The 16,743-nt window shown below is 44.8% G+C and overlaps 2 protein-coding genes across 4 annotated transcripts in view; both read right to left on the reverse strand.

The window, feature by feature from the left end:
• Nucleotides 1-117: 117 nt before the first annotated feature.
• ndufa13 (NADH:ubiquinone oxidoreductase subunit A13) lies at nucleotides 118-5,672 on the reverse strand. Its single transcript, XM_076294342.1, has 5 exons — nucleotides 5,549-5,672; nucleotides 5,013-5,091; nucleotides 2,349-2,420; nucleotides 2,027-2,096; nucleotides 118-415 (listed from the first exon to the last, which is right to left on the reverse strand). The coding sequence occupies exons 1-5, from the start codon at nucleotides 5,640-5,642 to the stop codon at nucleotides 296-298; spliced, it is 435 nt and encodes a 144-aa protein (XP_076150457.1). The 5' UTR covers nucleotides 5,643-5,672; the 3' UTR covers nucleotides 118-295.
• A 2,312-nt stretch (nucleotides 5,673-7,984) lies between these two features.
• LOC143134181 (transcriptional repressor p66-alpha-like) overlaps nucleotides 7,985-16,743 on the reverse strand; it is a 42,655-nt gene continuing 33,896 nt past the window's right edge. Inside the window, exons 8-12 of one of the 3 annotated variants that reach the window (XM_076294346.1) lie at nucleotides 15,465-15,741; nucleotides 14,839-15,173; nucleotides 14,355-14,462; nucleotides 13,902-14,037; nucleotides 7,985-10,797 (exon numbers count right to left, since the gene is read on the reverse strand). In XM_076294346.1, coding sequence (XP_076150461.1) covers nucleotides 10,661-10,797; nucleotides 13,902-14,037; nucleotides 14,355-14,462; nucleotides 14,839-15,173; nucleotides 15,465-15,741 — 993 coding nt within the window. In that variant the 3' untranslated portion in view covers nucleotides 7,985-10,660. Of the gene's footprint in view, nucleotides 10,798-13,799; nucleotides 14,038-14,354; nucleotides 14,463-14,838; nucleotides 15,174-15,464; nucleotides 15,742-16,743 lie in introns of all 3 variants that reach the window. The other 2 variants (XM_076294344.1, XM_076294345.1) reach the window with 2 other exon arrangements.

The following is a 16,743-nucleotide window of genomic DNA, read 5'->3' on the forward strand; positions in this document are numbered from 1 at the left end:
AGTGCAGAGATCCTATTCATTCAGTCCCACGGGCAGCTAACGGCATTACTGTACAAATGAACTGCTAAATCCAATCCGGTAACAGCACTCACAATGATCACCATCAGATAAGGGAGATACAGAAAAAAAAGTTATTTAATATTTGATTTTGAACATTTACAGTCAGTACAGACAGCTCGTCTGCCATCCTGGATCAGACAGCTGGCGGCCGATCGATCGATCTCTAAGATGGTGGTGGGGTGCTGCTGTCATGGGGCAGCAGAGGTTACGGAGATCGTGGTGGGGGTTGGTGGGACTACATGTACTTGAGGAAGCCAAACTTCTTCTGTATGAGCTCCTCGCGCGGCCGCAGGTTGTACAGCTCCTCTGTGGTGGGACTTACCCAACGCTCAGTGTGGAACATGCTCTCTCCAACCTACAGACACAAACGCACAGACTTCAGCCCAAACAGCCATAGATTTGCATTCTTCTGTCCCATGTCTGTGATTCATATACATCTGCCAAATACTTTAACCATAACAGTTGCACTTCATTTATTCACAGCTGATGCTTTAATATAAAGAACAGTAAAGTAAGGAACATGCAAGCTATAATGCAACATAACAGAAAAGGACCTTAAAACTCCTTACATACAGTAGAAGAGAAAAACGAAAGGATCCATTAATAGAGGCGGAAACAAATTGCTTGGTTATGGACAGACATAGAATGATTAATGATGATTCAAATGCACAAATAAAAGACTGATCTATACAAAACAATGACCCATCCTGATTAATAACAAATACACAAAAAAAACAAGTAGGAAGATAATTCCTCAAAACTCAAAAATAATTCAGTGGAAATGCATGGATTCAGTTGCTACGGAAGCAACTGAATCCATGCATTTCCACTGAATTATTTTTGGAATCTGATCCTTTATCATACCTGTTCGTTCGTACTTGTCGCTCGACTTATCGTGACTAAATTCAAGATAGCGTTGAACGTAAAATTCCTTAAGGTACTGTCTGTATAAATCGTCTTGTAAATAAACTACCAGTGCTTTTTCAAAGTTCTCTATGTATCGTTTTAAATGTCAAGGCCCTCGGAAGTCTACCAATGAAGTATGGAGCTACTTTGAGCCTCGTAAATAATGTAAAACAGTGATTTATTTGCATAGCTAGGCTGATGCCCGAGGCACCACAACGAAACACTGTGTTGGTAGCATTGGCTAACTAGCGCCAGATTTCTGAGTGCAGGGGACAAGCCGAGGTGAGCTATGAGACATACGTTCACACTCGTTATCATGTTTCAACACACTTTAGGTTAAAATCACACCGGAATTATCCTTTAAATGTATGATCTTGTTGCACTGACAATAAGCCATTTATGATATATACCAGGGTTCCCATATCTGGTAAACAGATTACCCATTCAAACTCTTTTGGCTTTAGTGTTGTATCTTGGGAAGAGCCTGACACCATCAACTTGGCAAAAACACACACTTCAGCTTTCCTGCAGTTAGGAGAATCACTGTATCCTTGAGCTCTGCTTTCACAATATTTCAGATTGGTATAGAATGTTTTGAACACACAACACTGATTGTTCCCATCCACCATTCAAGGGCATTTACAAGTCATCTTCTGGGCAACACCACCCAATAGCTACAAAACTGACACAGAGCCTGGAGAAGTCCTACATTTCTCACAGTAAATGTTCCATTACAAGACTGTGACCAGAACCAACCCCATACTGTGCGACAGCAGAGACCAAGGACCTGAGTCACAATCACTCCTTAGTGGTGGTAGAGTGTGAGACAGGGTCTGCAACTTCAGAGTGCCAGTGATGTTTCTGAACCTTTTCAAAAAGGACTTAGAAGTGGGATGCGCTACAACATTGCTCAATGTAGCACAGCTCTACCATACATCCGCACACAAACAGAAACTTAGACATGAGCCATTTCTCAAAGCTCTTATTCCTCTAATAGGAGATGAGAGCCAGTGAATAGTTAAGGTGAGGCGTGATTTGGGAACATGGCATCATCTCTAACCTTCCAGCCAGGAACCTCCTTCATGATGGCCGCCTCCTCCTCCAGATTCTCCCGCATCATTCGCAGTGTCCTGATTGAGAGAGAGACAGAGAGAGTGAGCACAAACAGGAAGGGAGAGACAGAGCAAGGGGCAGAATAAAAAATGTAGTGATGTAGTACATCATATTTTGACCAGTCAGAAAATGACAGTAATATAGACATAGTGACACAGTAACACAGACTAAGTGACTAATAATAATTTTCACTTTGGTGTGAACAGCAATGTTTAGCAAAATTGAAGAAAAACAAGTACACTAAAGCTTCTTTTAGAGATTGAATTCACCTGCGATCGGATTCCGCCTGCAAGAGTGGCAAGAGGGCAATACGAGCCTCCAGGTCCTCAATGTGCATTCTCCTGCCAAACACACACACACACGCACAAAGAGAAAGAACAAGAACAAACGCTGTGAGAGGCATGTGAGGTCACAGCTTTGAAGCACCGGCAGGAGTTCAGACACTGGTACTAGAGGGGGAGCAGCTTCACAGAAGAGAACTTCTGACGGCAAATTTGAGGAAAAGTTGGTAAACCACCCTTCTTACCTAATTTGAGGGTGCTGATTCTGAATATTTTGCTCAATTCTGAGTTCTAAGCCGCATAATCAGCATTTTAACATAAAATAGCGATTTTGTTGGCTTATTTTTCCCTAAATTGGGTTGATTTCAAATGTAATCACTAAAACCAAATAAAAGTGTTCTCTAAATACATGTTTGAGCATTAAAGAAGCCATACTATAGTTTATTAATGTATTTAATGGGAACATGATTACAGTTAACATGTAATAAACTCGGAAATTCTAATCAAAGCACAACCATATTTTTATTGCTAACATAGTGAGTCACTATGTTGTGTTTAATGCATTTCATCACAATAACAAGTTGCACAGATAACCTTCAACTCAGAATATATCCTACAGTACATATGAACTTATAAAGCAGGAATAAGCCTAATGCAGAACTGCATCTACCGCCAGCCACAACCGACAAGTAAAAACCATTTAACTTCTAGCAACACTGGATTTGGTATGTGTGCTTGCCTCCATACTAGAGCTTGATAATGTGCTTTTCTAATATGCCATTGAGCAGCATCATGTGTTGGTGGTAGAGCCTCTGATCCTCGACATCTAGAAAACAGAGTGGCTCTGGCATAGTGTTGTCACGATACCAAAATTATGACTTCGATACAATACCTGCCATAAATATCCTGGTACTCGATACTGAAACGATATCCAAATCCTAAAATATCTGGAAAAGAAAGAATGCAGGCCTTCTCCAAGTGTATTGAGTTATTTGTGTTGAATTTGGTGCACTTTTGGTCAATTCTGGGTTTTGAACTTCTATACTTCCTACATAATTATTATTTTTGTAGTCAGTAAAATAGTAGTTTGTGTGTGATTAAGTCCTTTATTGTTTGTTAGCTCATTTATATTGTGTGGTGTTTTGGCAATAAATTACCTTTAAATAGCCTAAGTAGGCTAGATCAAGGTCAGTGCATGCAAATTACTGCATGCAAATCAATTATTGCTATGCAGAAGAGCCTAATCTTTAGGCCATCTGATGTAGGCTACCCTAGGCCTTCCCGTGTTTATGGGATTTCTTTGACAGTTGCAAAGGGGAAAAAGTGAAGATAGTCTTCTTTGCTCCCAGTGTAATTTAATAAGAACATATGCTTATTCGTATGTTTCAACCACTCCGGTCTTAATCAGATAGGCCTACACCATTATCTGTTGCAATATCTGTGTGCATTACTACATACATTAGGTCTATTTCTTTGATAGTTAACATTATTTGCTACCACATAACAAATACCAAATAACAATACAAACGTTTCTTACAAACTTTCCTGCATACTTCTTAAATGTGCTGCAGTCAGATGGGTGTCCTAAAGACATAACTAGATCTTGAGCATCTATTACCAGTGTTGAATGAGCCGTTTTTGCAGTGATCACTACTGGACATTCCACATTGCTAGACCGCCCTTGAGTGAGGATAGACTTATTTCCACTTCACAAATAACCATTGCTATCTGCAATAGCTACAGTACAGGGACATTAATCAGTTCATAGCTGAGGATTTGTCCTAAGTCCACTTCCCTTTCAGCATCATATGCAGTAATGATGCACTGGAGAGTATTTCTTTTTGTTGCACTAAAGGACATCTTGTCTACATTTTTTGCAAATAATGCAATCTCCACAGCACTCTTCAGCACTCTTCAAACATGCACACCCTTCCATTGTTTTGCATGGCTGGAATTTGAATGATAGGAAAGAGCACCAGTGAGATGTTTTAACTAGGCAAGCACTGTCGCCTTTACAGTAAAAAAAAAAAAAATACAGTGTAAATCCTCTGTAAAGAGTGACAACTGTTCATAATAGTTAGTGACAAAGTGCTTTCTACAGAAAAATGAGCAGTCACCTACAATTCTATCAATTTATTATCAAGGAATCTATTTTGTTTCTAAACGTCATACTGAATTTTCGCTATTTCATTTTAATTTTAGCTTATTTTCATTTGCTACTTGAGACTTGAGAATTACCATTGGGGTAATTCCTGTCCTGTCCTACAACATAATGATGTCCTACAACATATCTGATACATAAAGAGTTTATTAATGCCTTATTTTTTGCAATTCCTATGATATCTGATGGCAAAACCAAAAAGTATGTGAATTATGCTAATTAGCAAGCTTAAAACTCAAAATTGAACTTGGTAAACAAAATATTTGAATTCAGCACCCTCAAATTGTGTGAAATAGCCCCTTTACCGACTTTTCCTCAAATTTGCCAACAGGACTTTTTCTGAACGTTTGTTAGCTATCTGCTCTCCCTCTATGCTGAAGACACCTGTTGCCAGTGATTATATGTCAAACGCTATCAAAGACTCAGATTACTCTCCCTGAATTTGGCATCCTCTGGTCAGCTCTTGGATGTTTGTTTGTTCACAAACTCACCTCCTCTCTCGGTTCCACTTTATGATCCGCCAGTATCCAAACAGCATAATCCCAATGCCGATGCCAAACATGGAATAACCTACAAGTCCCCAGCACAGTCAGTTACTTTTACACATTGAAGAGATCATGTGATATAGAACACTCAATATGCAGTGTTAGTTAGAGGTAACTGCACTGAATAATGTCATGCTGGACCTAGATGATAGGCTTACCATATCTTTCAGCTAACATTGCCTTGACAGCAACATTAGCGTAGCTGCTAACGTTAGATGACTAACGCCGACACTACTGGCCTGTTCAACTTACATATTTGTACACATCACGAATATACTGAAAATACAAATGTTTAATTGAATAGAAGCTATCAATAGCATAATATGTTAACAAAAATGCTTCTGAAGTTATCGATAGCTAGCTAACAGGAGCTAACGTTCATCAAGCTTTGTTGACCCTTCACTGTCAGGCGTCTTTCATGCTTTCATCGTCAGATTACAATTCTCTTGATGCCTCAACGATAATATCATTATATTACTAACCAGAGAGACCCCGACTGGGCAGATTTCTCTTATATTGAATAGGTCCATAACCTCCCGGAGGAGGCATGTCCTGCTTCACCTTGGACGACGCCATCTTCCTCCCTGCTAAAGAGTCAACAGTCGGCGTTTACGTTGGCATTCATTTAAGCAATTCGAAGACTTTAGCGCCCCCTGCTGAGTCGGAGAAACAAGACAGGTCAAGAGGCTTCTCAGTGAGGTTTGCCGAGGAGAAAATGAAGGAAATTAAAATAATATTAAAATATAAATACACGAATGTGTATTTCGAGGTAAAGAATTAAAGCATCCAACAACTTTGGAAAGTTTGGTCTACATTGTTCTACATTTTTAATTTGCTCATGATATGGAATGTGGATAAATGCAAGGCTGCTGAGGTCGCTTAGCATTGTCCCCAGTTCCCTGATCAAAATAGTCTACTGTGGGAGCCTGGGGAAAAACAATCTCCCAGCCCAGAACAACGACCCAGCTTTAGGTTAGCCTACCATCATGAATATCCATGATGAGCATAACGCAGTGTGTAGTGGCCTCCCCTGCCCATCTGGTCACCCCTCCAGTGAGCAGTATGTTGCCAGTGTGTGCTAATGACGAGAGAGGGCCTCAAACATGCCTCTAATCAGGCGCTCTCGCTCACTCTCACGCGCTCAGAGAGGACTTCACAAGTGAGAAGCCGAGAGCCGTTGAGGTACCAGTTACATAACACACACCCATATACAAGGAAGTTTATTGTCACATGCATATAGTTACTGGAAGTAAGAAATGCAGTGAAATTATGTCTGGTGTCAGCCTATTTGTGCATTTATGGGGGGGGGGGGTGCAGTAGAAGAGGGGTTTAGTAGATTAGTGGCAAGGGCTGCATAAGAAAGGTGGGGGAGGATTGGGATTGGGGGGGGGGGAGGCACCAACAAGGAGCACCCAAGAGCAACAGGGGCAAAACTCCCTTACCAAGGAAGAAACCTTGGGCAGGTCCACGGCTCAAGGGGCTAACCCAACTGCCAGGGGTCTTGGTGTGTGTGTTGGGGGGGATGACAAGGAAGATGGGATAGTGTGATGTGTATGTGGGGAGAGGGCAGTGTGCAATATGTGTGTTGGAGAAGCTTCCTAATGAGACAATTGTGCTGTGTATTGGGGGGAGGCCGGGCAGTGTACTGCAAGTATGGTGAAGGGACTTACTATTGCAAGCAGAGTACTGTATGTATGATGTATGTGAGTGATGACAGTGAAGATGTGTGTGTGGGCGGGAGGGGAGTGGAGCAGTGACTGTGTGTAGTGTGTGTGTGGGTAGGTGGGGTCAGTGTGCTGTAAGTATGTAGAGGATGTGTGTTGGAGGAGATCCTGAAGACAACACACACATACACATGCAGGTGCACATAGACACACACACACCCCAAGGCCTGGGTCCCCAAAGGGCGCCCCGTCTCTGTTGTATAAGCAGTTCCACTCAGCTTATTCTGGGGGTGGCTGGAGCATAACATAAGCTGAACAGCCAAGGACCTAGGGCCAGGAGCCAGAACCCCAGGGTTGGGAGCAGGGAGAGGGGAACAAAGCCAATTGAGTAGTGGAGTTTGGAGAGCCAGGGGAAGGGCAGGATTCAAATCACACACACACCCACACCCCATATACTTTACTATTATTATTATACTCAATGTAGGCTTTTCAACTTTATCTGAAGCTATACTTTTTAACTAATGTGCTCATATACGGCAAGTCACTTTGAACAAAAGTGTCAAAGTGCCAAATACCATAAATAAACAAACTACTCCAAGGTACACAGACATTCCATGGAGGCTCTAAACAGATCAGAATACTTACTGGGCAGCAGTAAGTAGCTGGATATGTCTAGGGACTTTTATAACATATATTATGACTAAATGACTAGATGTAGATCTTGAAACATTAATATGAGGCAACCAGTCATTTCTACCAGTCTTTTTAGGCAAGTCCCTCTACTCAGTGGCCATATTGTTTTTGGGCACTTATCGGGCATCTATTTCTGCAAAAATGCGCGTGCGCAAGGCTTCGCGACACCCACCTTGCTCCAGCGGTGAGATCACAACACATGATTGGCACGAGGTATTCACAACAAACCACATGATTGGCACAATGTATTCACGTCAACATTTTTGCCGCGGAAGGGGCGGGATATGTATAGACAACTGCCATGTTTAGGTTGATTGATGTATTGACAAACTAACCCCATGCATTTCTATGGAGGATTTTTTGAGTGCTGTGTCTCATTAGAAAGTCTCTGCTTCTACCAGACTCCTATCAAGCATGACTGACCCATTCGTTAGTGAACAAAATCTTGGTCAAGATTCATACTTCATATTTTCATGAGGGACAGGAGTATTGAGGGGAAACAATTGTATTCAGAAAACAAGTGGCATACAGTCTGAAGCAAGACAGACCAGAGACACAAAATGAAAGGGTTAAAATTATTTTTTATTATCACTTTTTTAATAGAACCAGAGAGAAAGAAAAAAAAGCCAACAAACCAAAAAAAAGAGAAACAAATTGAAACATTGATTTATTACATCAGCAGAAAAGAAGGCCAGGGTGCCTTTCGGTTATGCTACTTAGAAAACAGCGCCTGTAACCCAGGGCGACGGAATGGTGTGACATCTTTGGACAGCAGCAGCCAGGACAGTGTATTCCTCGCTCTCTGATTGGCTGAAGCCTGTCATAAAGGCGATATGATAGGTTGTGGAGACTTGAATTCCTCAATAGACCTCTGAAGTTCGTCTGAAGTTTGGGTCCACAAAAGGACCCAAAATCTGCCATCTTTGCCAATATAAGGGGATCCGGGTACCAGGTATCTGGGCAAAGATGGTAGCTTTGGGTCCTTTTTATAAGCAAACTTAAGAGGTCTATGTCAGACACAACATGGCTGTAGGAAAGCCAAAGGGGATAGCCAAATGTACAACGAGACATGATTAGACAGAACAACAGATTTAAACATGAAGAACCCTGCAACACTGTTTTGTGCAGTAGGGATTGGTGTGTGTGTATTAAGGGAAAGGGCAAAGTTAGAGAGTTGTGTCAAATGAGGAGCCAATGTTTGTGACTGACTGGGTGGTAAACGTGGACATGTGGTCCCTGTCCAGCCAATTTAGAAAGCTCACAGTGGACATGTGCTCCCAGTACAGCCAATCAGCCAACCCGGTGATCACAAGCGAGATATCCTCAATCTCAACACTTAATCTCTGCGACAACAGAGAACATGATCAACAGTTTATCATCAACAGTTAGTCGAGGTGGAACAGAGACCCCTTCTCCAGTCACAAACACCTCCACAGAGAACAGCTCCAAAACCACAGAAAAGATCCGAGGACCACCACCACTGCTAGGGGCCGGAGACAGACCAGAACACAGCCTGGCCTGCTGCCAGTCGAGGTGGGGTTGGGTGGTGCAGGGTAAGGTGAGGTGGGGTTGTGTGGTGTGGGGGGAGGTGAGGTGGGGTGGCGTGTTATGGAGATATTCTCAGACTTCAGAGGAGATCAGAACCCCTCCCCTCCACTTCTTGTCCTGGCAGCTGACAAAAGGAAAGCAATGACAGAAAATATATATATATTTGCCCAATATCTCCACATCACAAATTAGAACTCCAAAATAAATATGGCAGAGATGGCCCTTAACTCAAACAAACAAAAACAAACAAAAACAAAATAATCCTAAGCAATAACTCAAATAAGTATAACAATATAAACATAGCTCCCCCCCCCACTCTTTAAGCTGGGGGGGGGGGGGTATGGGGTATCTACAGGGTGGACTGAGAGTCAGTTCTGGTGAACTTTGACACCTTGTTGATCCTTGCGTGACGTACAGATCCACGTGGTACGACTGACCAGCTGCTGTCCGTCTAATGTGTGGAGAGCGGGACCAGTCTGAGTCCAGTGGACTCCGGTGAGCACAGAACCTCTCAACGGAGACAGTGTTGCCCACCAGAGTCTAAAAAGAGATGCTAAAAAGGGTTGGGGGACAAACAGAAGCACACATGAAAAATAAAAAACCAAGAAGCACAACAGGCTTGTAGGGGTCTCATGACGTGACAAGGGTCTAACAGTTGCTCAAGCGTCTTATATCAGCATCTTAAAAACTCTTAAGACTTTTTTTTTTTCTTTATGAACAGTCCAGTGATCGGAAAAAAAATGTTGACCACAAAGCAAAGCAAGTTACTGTCACAGATGCAATCACCAGCAGTGCTGAAGCCCCTCCCACCAGCAGTGCTCTGGACACGCCCACCAGTTGCTACCCGGCCGGTGGAAGACGTACGCCCATCTCCATATCCCTTTTTCTGTTGTCCTCATGTTCTGTTTGTTTTAGGTGGGAAGCCACAATCCGACAGAGATTGGAGAGGGCAGTCCCGTCATCATGACTGACAGGTGTCCAAGCCAGTAAGTAGGGGCGGGGGTGGGGTTTTATAAAATTCCAAAAAGTCCACAACGGGCTATTGTCATAATTCAGTTTGTTATGTATGGGCAACAAAAACAAGGATCATAGCAGGATTGACCCTCACACACGCGCTCTCTCACTGAAGGTCATATGTGACCAGGTGTTGTGGAAGCCCTTTACACAGTCTTTTATTTAATCACTTATTTGTATGTTTTTATTTAATATTTTTTTCCCATTTTAACTCCTTTTTTCATACTTTTCCTTGATCTTTTTGTAATTGTATTTTTTTTAACATTATTTCATTTTATTCCAGTAGAAAAAAAAACCCATAATAACAATAATAATATTAATACCACCCCAAGGTGAGGGAAGGACCATAATAACCAATGAAAACTGCCGCTCTAAAAAAGTAAAAACAAGACAACAAACAATGTGGGTGGAACTGCAGCAATGCCCTGCCCCTTCACCATGTAGCTCCTCCCACTACAGGGTTACACAAGTGGAGTCTGAAAGCAAGTGCAAAAGGCGGGGCCAACAAATAAAGCTGGAGCCTCCGCAGGACTGGTGGAGGACTGTGCTCAGTAAAAATACTCAGCTTGAGGAGACTAAACCATGACATCATTTTCAGGTGCGGTGTGGCAATTGGAGCTGGAGGGGGTGTGTGCAGCAGAGGGTAGGGGGGGGCAATGATGAAGATGATGAAGATTATTTCCAGGTGTTGGCGGTCTGAGACAGCGATCTGGATGGGAGCATGTCCAGCAGGTATTCTCTCTGCCGCTCCACGGACGACGACGAGGTCTTGTGGACCGACAGGCTGGGGTTCACGTAGGCCATGGTAACACCTGAACACACACACACACACACACACACACACACACACACACGCACATGCATGCAAAAACACACAAGCACACACACACAAAACAAGGTCATTGACATTTGGAAGGAGCGATTTAATTCAGCTGTTTCATTATAGGATGCCACTCAACACAGCACACAGGTATATTCCTAACACGACCTCTGACCCTGTGAGGTCACAGTCAGTAAATTTGTCTGAACGATCACATCCAGTCCTTTAGGCACAGTTACATTCAGTTACAACAGTCTAATCCTGAGGATTAAAGCAGTGCACACAATGCATTTTAGAAACATCTATGGCCTAAATCAATCAAAACCATGCATGCATGCTCTAACACACAGAGACATACAGATAAACTCACACACACAGAGCAGAGTTTCCGCTAGAAAAAAATGGTTTCGTTTTCCGGACATTTTGATGATATGCCGGTCAAATATCCTATTATCGCTTCTTAATTAGTCAAGTTGAGGAAAACTCGAGACAGGCTATGTAGCTTAAAGAATGACATAATCAGGATGAATAAAATGCAACATGTTCATTAGCCTAACGTAGGTAAACATGCCTGACAAGATCTAGCCAGTTATGTATGTTTTCATGGACAGCAAGAGTCCGCTTCGTTCATTGTTTTAAAAAGGCTACGTTGCTGCTACCCACTTTATCTCCAGTGGTTCCACTGTTTAACTTGCACAGATGCGCACACACAAGAATGAGCGCTCACACAACTACCCCCTAAGGCTATGCCTCTTTATTTGATAACAATAAATGAAGAAATGTTTCCTATTCTTTTTCTTTTGGTCCACGGTTCAATGATACCGTTTAATTGTGCCGGAAATTATCCGCGGACCAGCAATCTCCTCATCGAGAAGGCCCTAACCCTGCATATCATAGACAGAGAAAGCATAGGCCTACTGTATGCTTTGGGTACAGAACACAGTTGCATGTCCAGTGTACACGGAGAATGACAGTGTCTTGGAGCGGCCGCAACCCCGCAACTCCACTTCCAACGTACATAACGTCATGATTCCGACAGATACGCCCGACACTTCTTTTTATCTGGTGGTGGTGGAGTTGACCGGACATCTGAGGCTTCAGACGTTACCAATTTATCATAGTCCATCGCGTCTGGCCTCTGAAAAAACTTTTAAGGCTAGTCTGTCTGGGCTTGGCCATGTTTGAACCGCCTCACTCATTTGTTCGTTGTTTAACATGGATGTTTTAATCGTGCGCTTCCTATTTGAAATGCAGCATAGGCTATGTGTGTTGTTTAATAGCTTTCAAACGGTACATTTAAAAACATAGCCAGAGGACGTATTGCTTTAATATAGGCTTACATTTTAAGGCTTATTCTCAAATTCAGATTGCGTTAGGGGGACGGGATTATTAGCCAATTTCGGACAATTTGACTGGAGAAATTTAATTTTGTCGGACATTTCATTTTTTTTCCGGCCAATGTCCGGTAATTACCGGACAACGGAAACCCTGACACAGAGACAGACAGACACAGACAGACAAACACACAGATAGACCGACACACATACGCACACACACACACACACACACACACACAGCAGAGACTGCACCAATTTCAGCCGCATGTTTCAGCAGCATTCCAGAGAGACACCGTTTCTCATGCAAGAGGAGGATGAGGAGCAGCCAGCTCAGGGTCGGATCTGGCCGCACTGGAACCGGATCTGGCCCATGGTGGAACCGGATCTGGACTGTGGTGGAATCGGACCTGTCCATTCGAGCGGGCCGCTCCCCAGGAGGGAGGAAGGGGCAGCAGCGTGAACGAGCCCAGCACTAGTCGGAGGAAGGGAAAGCATTGACCCAGTCACGTGAATGATTGTGACTCCCAGGCTTTGACTTTTCCAGCCCTCGATTTGGATCCTTCTGACTTTGATTCACGCCATTTTGACAAATCAGGTTTTATACCATTCTCAATCTTGCACATTGGCTGAAGCTGAGGGCAGGTGAGCGTATTTGGGTCTGTGTGTGTGTGTGTGTGTGTGTGTGTCTGTGTGTGCTTGTGTGAGTGTGAGTGTGTGTCTGTGTGAGTGTGTTAGATCTCTGCCTGGATCATTTGCGGGGAGTTGAGAGGGGACATACAGCTCTTGTGGCCTGTAGTACACCGGAAGCCCACCACCACTTTAGAGACTGAAACAACAGAGCGGAGTCTATAGGCCGCCACCACACAGGGGCCAATCAGAGAGGTCCACCGGCCTCCACACAGGGGCCAATCAGAGGGGCCCACCGGCCTCCACACAGGGGCCAATCAGAGAGGCCCACCCGCCTCCATAACCACCAGGCCGGGGCATCAAAGAGAGAGAGAGAGAGAGAGCCCAAAGCCAGACAGCTGAGATTATAACAGCCCCAAGGCCCCTCTGTTCAGTGAAGGGCAAACCTGGAGATTAAAAGCACTGGCTATAGAGGTGAATTGCCACTAGAGGGCGCTAGAGATGAGGAGCTGGAGGGTCCTCAGGGGACCATGATCAGAGCCACGTGCTCTTCTGCTACACGGACCACAAAACAACCCTCTCCAGTCCGTCAGTAAAGGGCAAGAGAGAGAAACATACTTCACTGACCAAAACAAACAAACAAACAAACAAAAATGAAATATGAAAGATTAAAAGGCAGAGGATCGGGGCATGAAAAATGTGAATTTAAAAGACATGAAGAACAAGCAGGAAAAACAAAAAAAGGAAAACACAAAAGAGGACCAGCGATGAAGATTACAGTGACAAAACTGAATGTGTAGAAAATGACTGAGGCAGAGGAAGGGCAGACCTGAAGGGGGCGCTACAGAGACTGCATAGAGAAGGTGAGGAGAGGGAGGCCAGGACAGCTGGAGAGGAGCGCACAGCAGGACACACATTCAGAGGGAGGGGCCCTCACTGCCCGTCAATCATTCAGTGGTCATTTTTGGGGGGTGGGTAAGAGGGGCTTCTGGGTAGTGGTGGTGGGCGAGTGGGCAGGGCCATGGTCTACCTGAGCTGACGCTGCTGGGCTTCCTCCACACAGCGGCGGCGGCAGCGGCGTTGTTGCCGTGGCTACTGTGCCTGCGCCCCCCGGCGGAGGCGGCGCTCTTACCTGGCCGGGCCACCAGGGCGGCGGCGGCCACCGCGCTCTGCAGCTGAGACGAGGACGAGAAGGAGTGGCTCAGGCCGCGCACCCCCACGCCCGACGACTGCACACTGCCACGGGACAGATGACCAGAGCCTGGAGACTATAAGAGGGGAAGGGGAGAGCGAGAGATAGAGAGAGAAAAGAGAGAGATGGAGGGAGAGAGATTAATAACACTTCCAGTTAGCTCTTTGATTCATTTCCTGTCTGGCACAACAACACACAGACACGCACACGGCTTCCTGCTCTAAATGCTTGTCAGTGAGTACTTTGGGTTGCACTCTGAGCATAAAAATGTGTTATATAAATAAAAGACTTACCTACTTTCTCACAAACACACACACACACACACACACACACACACACACACACACACACACACACACTCACTCACACTCACTCACACTCTCTCTCTCTCACCTGTCTCACCTGTTTGATGTTGCCATGGTGACGGGCGATGTTGGGGCTGGCCCTGCTTATGTGGTGGTGTTGCTGAAGAGACGAGCGCTGCTTCAGCTGCTGGGCCACCTGAGGGCAGAGGGACAGGACACCAGAGAGACAGGACACCAGTGAGACAGACCTCCAACACACTCACAACACAACCGGGCCTCTAGCACACACTCACACTCCACCAGACCTCCAGCACACACACACTCGACCAGGCCTTTAACACACTCACACACATGACGTTATCCCATAGAAAGTGAATGAGAAAAGTCTCAACATACAACGGAGCATTGTGAGTGTGGGCCGTTAGACACCTGGACTGAACCAGGTCTGTGCATGCAATCAAATAAATCTATATGAATAAAATGTGTGTTATCTACTGATCTCCTTTCAATCTTTTTTTGAATATAAATGCAACATGTGCACAGATTGCTCTTACAGCATGTTTCAGTCTTACCAGATGCTCTGCCTTGACCACGTGCATGGCGCTGGAGGTGGATGAGGAGGATGAGGAGGAGGTCTGTGGCGATGAAGAGGCGGCGGCGGCCGTCTGCTGCAGGATGCGCTGCTCCATCTCCTGCTCCTGCTGCAGGGCCTTGACGAACGCCGCCTTCAGACGGCTGGTGTGCTCCGCCTTCAGCACCTTCTTCTGATTTGACGACATACACTGCTCGCACAGGACCACGCCCTTGTCTCGGCGCCAGCGGCAGGTGAAGTCGGTTTGGCACTGGACACAGGTGAATGGCTCGTGCGTCGACTGGGTTGCCGAGGCGACCGGCAGCCCCTGCTTGGCTGTGAGGAGACCAATAAGAAGGCACAAAACAATTAATTATTCATTCATTCATTCATTCATTCACTCTCTTGCACACATATCTTCATACATTCACTTTAAACAGATTGAGACATCTAAATATAATCATTTTAATCCCTTTTTACAATGATTTTTTTTTGTCTTTGCTAACCCCACTGTCTGCCTGTGTGTGTGTGTGTGTGTGTGTGTACCTTGCCCCAGGTCCCGGTGTGGTGTGTGTATATACACCTCTTCCCAGGTGTGTTTGATTGTGTTTGCGTGCGTGCGTGTACCTCTTCCCAAGTCCAGCAGGTTCTGCACCACCTCCTCCAGGCCCACCAGGTAGATGAACTCGTTGTTGGCGGCCGAGGGCAGGAAGTTGAGCTCAGGAGCGGGCGGTTTGGGAGGCGGGATCTCCAGCAGTGTCTTCTCCAGCTGCTTACGCAGCGCTAGCTTAGCCGCCGCCTGCCGACTCGCCGGAGAGTCGGCCTGGTTGCCCCCGGCAACACCACCCACACCGACCCCCGCCGATTGCGAGGTCATCGACGATTTCATGTTGGTTGGGCTGGACTGGGGTTTCCATAACAACACGCGAAGAGACAATGTTTTGTTACTTTTTGTTACTCTTTGTTATTTTCATGGAAAGACACACATCACCATTTAAAGGGAGCTACTGAATATAAACTTGTGTGTGTATACGTGTGTGTATGTGTGTGTGTGTGAGTACCCGTGTGTGAGAGTGTGTGAATATGTGTGAGCATGCGCGTGTGAGTGCCGTGTTTGTTTGCCGTGTGCGGGTACATGCTGTACATGCTGTACATGTGTGTACGTGTGTGTGTGTGTGAATATGTGTGAGTGTGCCTGTGTGAGTGCCCGTGTGTACGTGAGTGTGTGAATATGTGTGTGTGTGAATATGTGTGAGCATGCTTGTGTATGTGGGTACGAGCGTGTGTCTGTGTGTGTGTATACGTGTGTACGTGTGTGTGAGAGTGTAAATGTGTGTCAGCGTGCGTGTTTGTGCGTGTGTGTTAGGGGTGGGCGATATATAACGTCTACGATAATATTGTGGTTGTATGGGGCTTCAATGCGTGATTGAGGTTTTTTTTTACCAAAGTTTTACCAAATTTAAATACTCAATAATGCCAATCTGCACATGTTTAAACCGCCAATCACTAAATCAGGAGGTGCATGCAGCAGACGCAGGAGAAGCCGCTGGCTGCAGCAGAGCAAGTCACATGATCAGACACACGCAGGCAGTAGTAGCCTAATGTTTATTTCATGCAGCTACTTAGTTCAAGTGGCACTGATTAGCTAAATAGTTACATTTTTTCCTACACGGTATTTTATGGAGAGAAAACGTTTGTCTTTCAGTATTTTAGTCATCAGTTGTAAACAAAGAACTTTTCTTATGTGAACCTTTGATAATGGACTGAAGTTCGCTCTAAATATCTACTTTAATTGAATATGCTAACCATTAGCATCTTTATAGCATTTCTGGGGCAGCCGTGGCCTACTGGTTAGCGCTTCGGACTTCGGAGGGTTGCCGGTTCGAACCCCGACCAGTAGAAAGCA

The sequence above is a fragment of the Alosa pseudoharengus genome, unplaced genomic scaffold (genome assembly GCF_046254945.1).
Source record: "Alosa pseudoharengus isolate Yale_2024_CS ecotype anadromous, Long Island Sound unplaced genomic scaffold, YU_APseudo_1.1 YU_APseudo_1.1_scf_2, whole genome shotgun sequence".
Lineage (NCBI taxonomy): Eukaryota > Metazoa > Chordata > Actinopteri > Clupeiformes > Clupeidae > Alosa > Alosa pseudoharengus.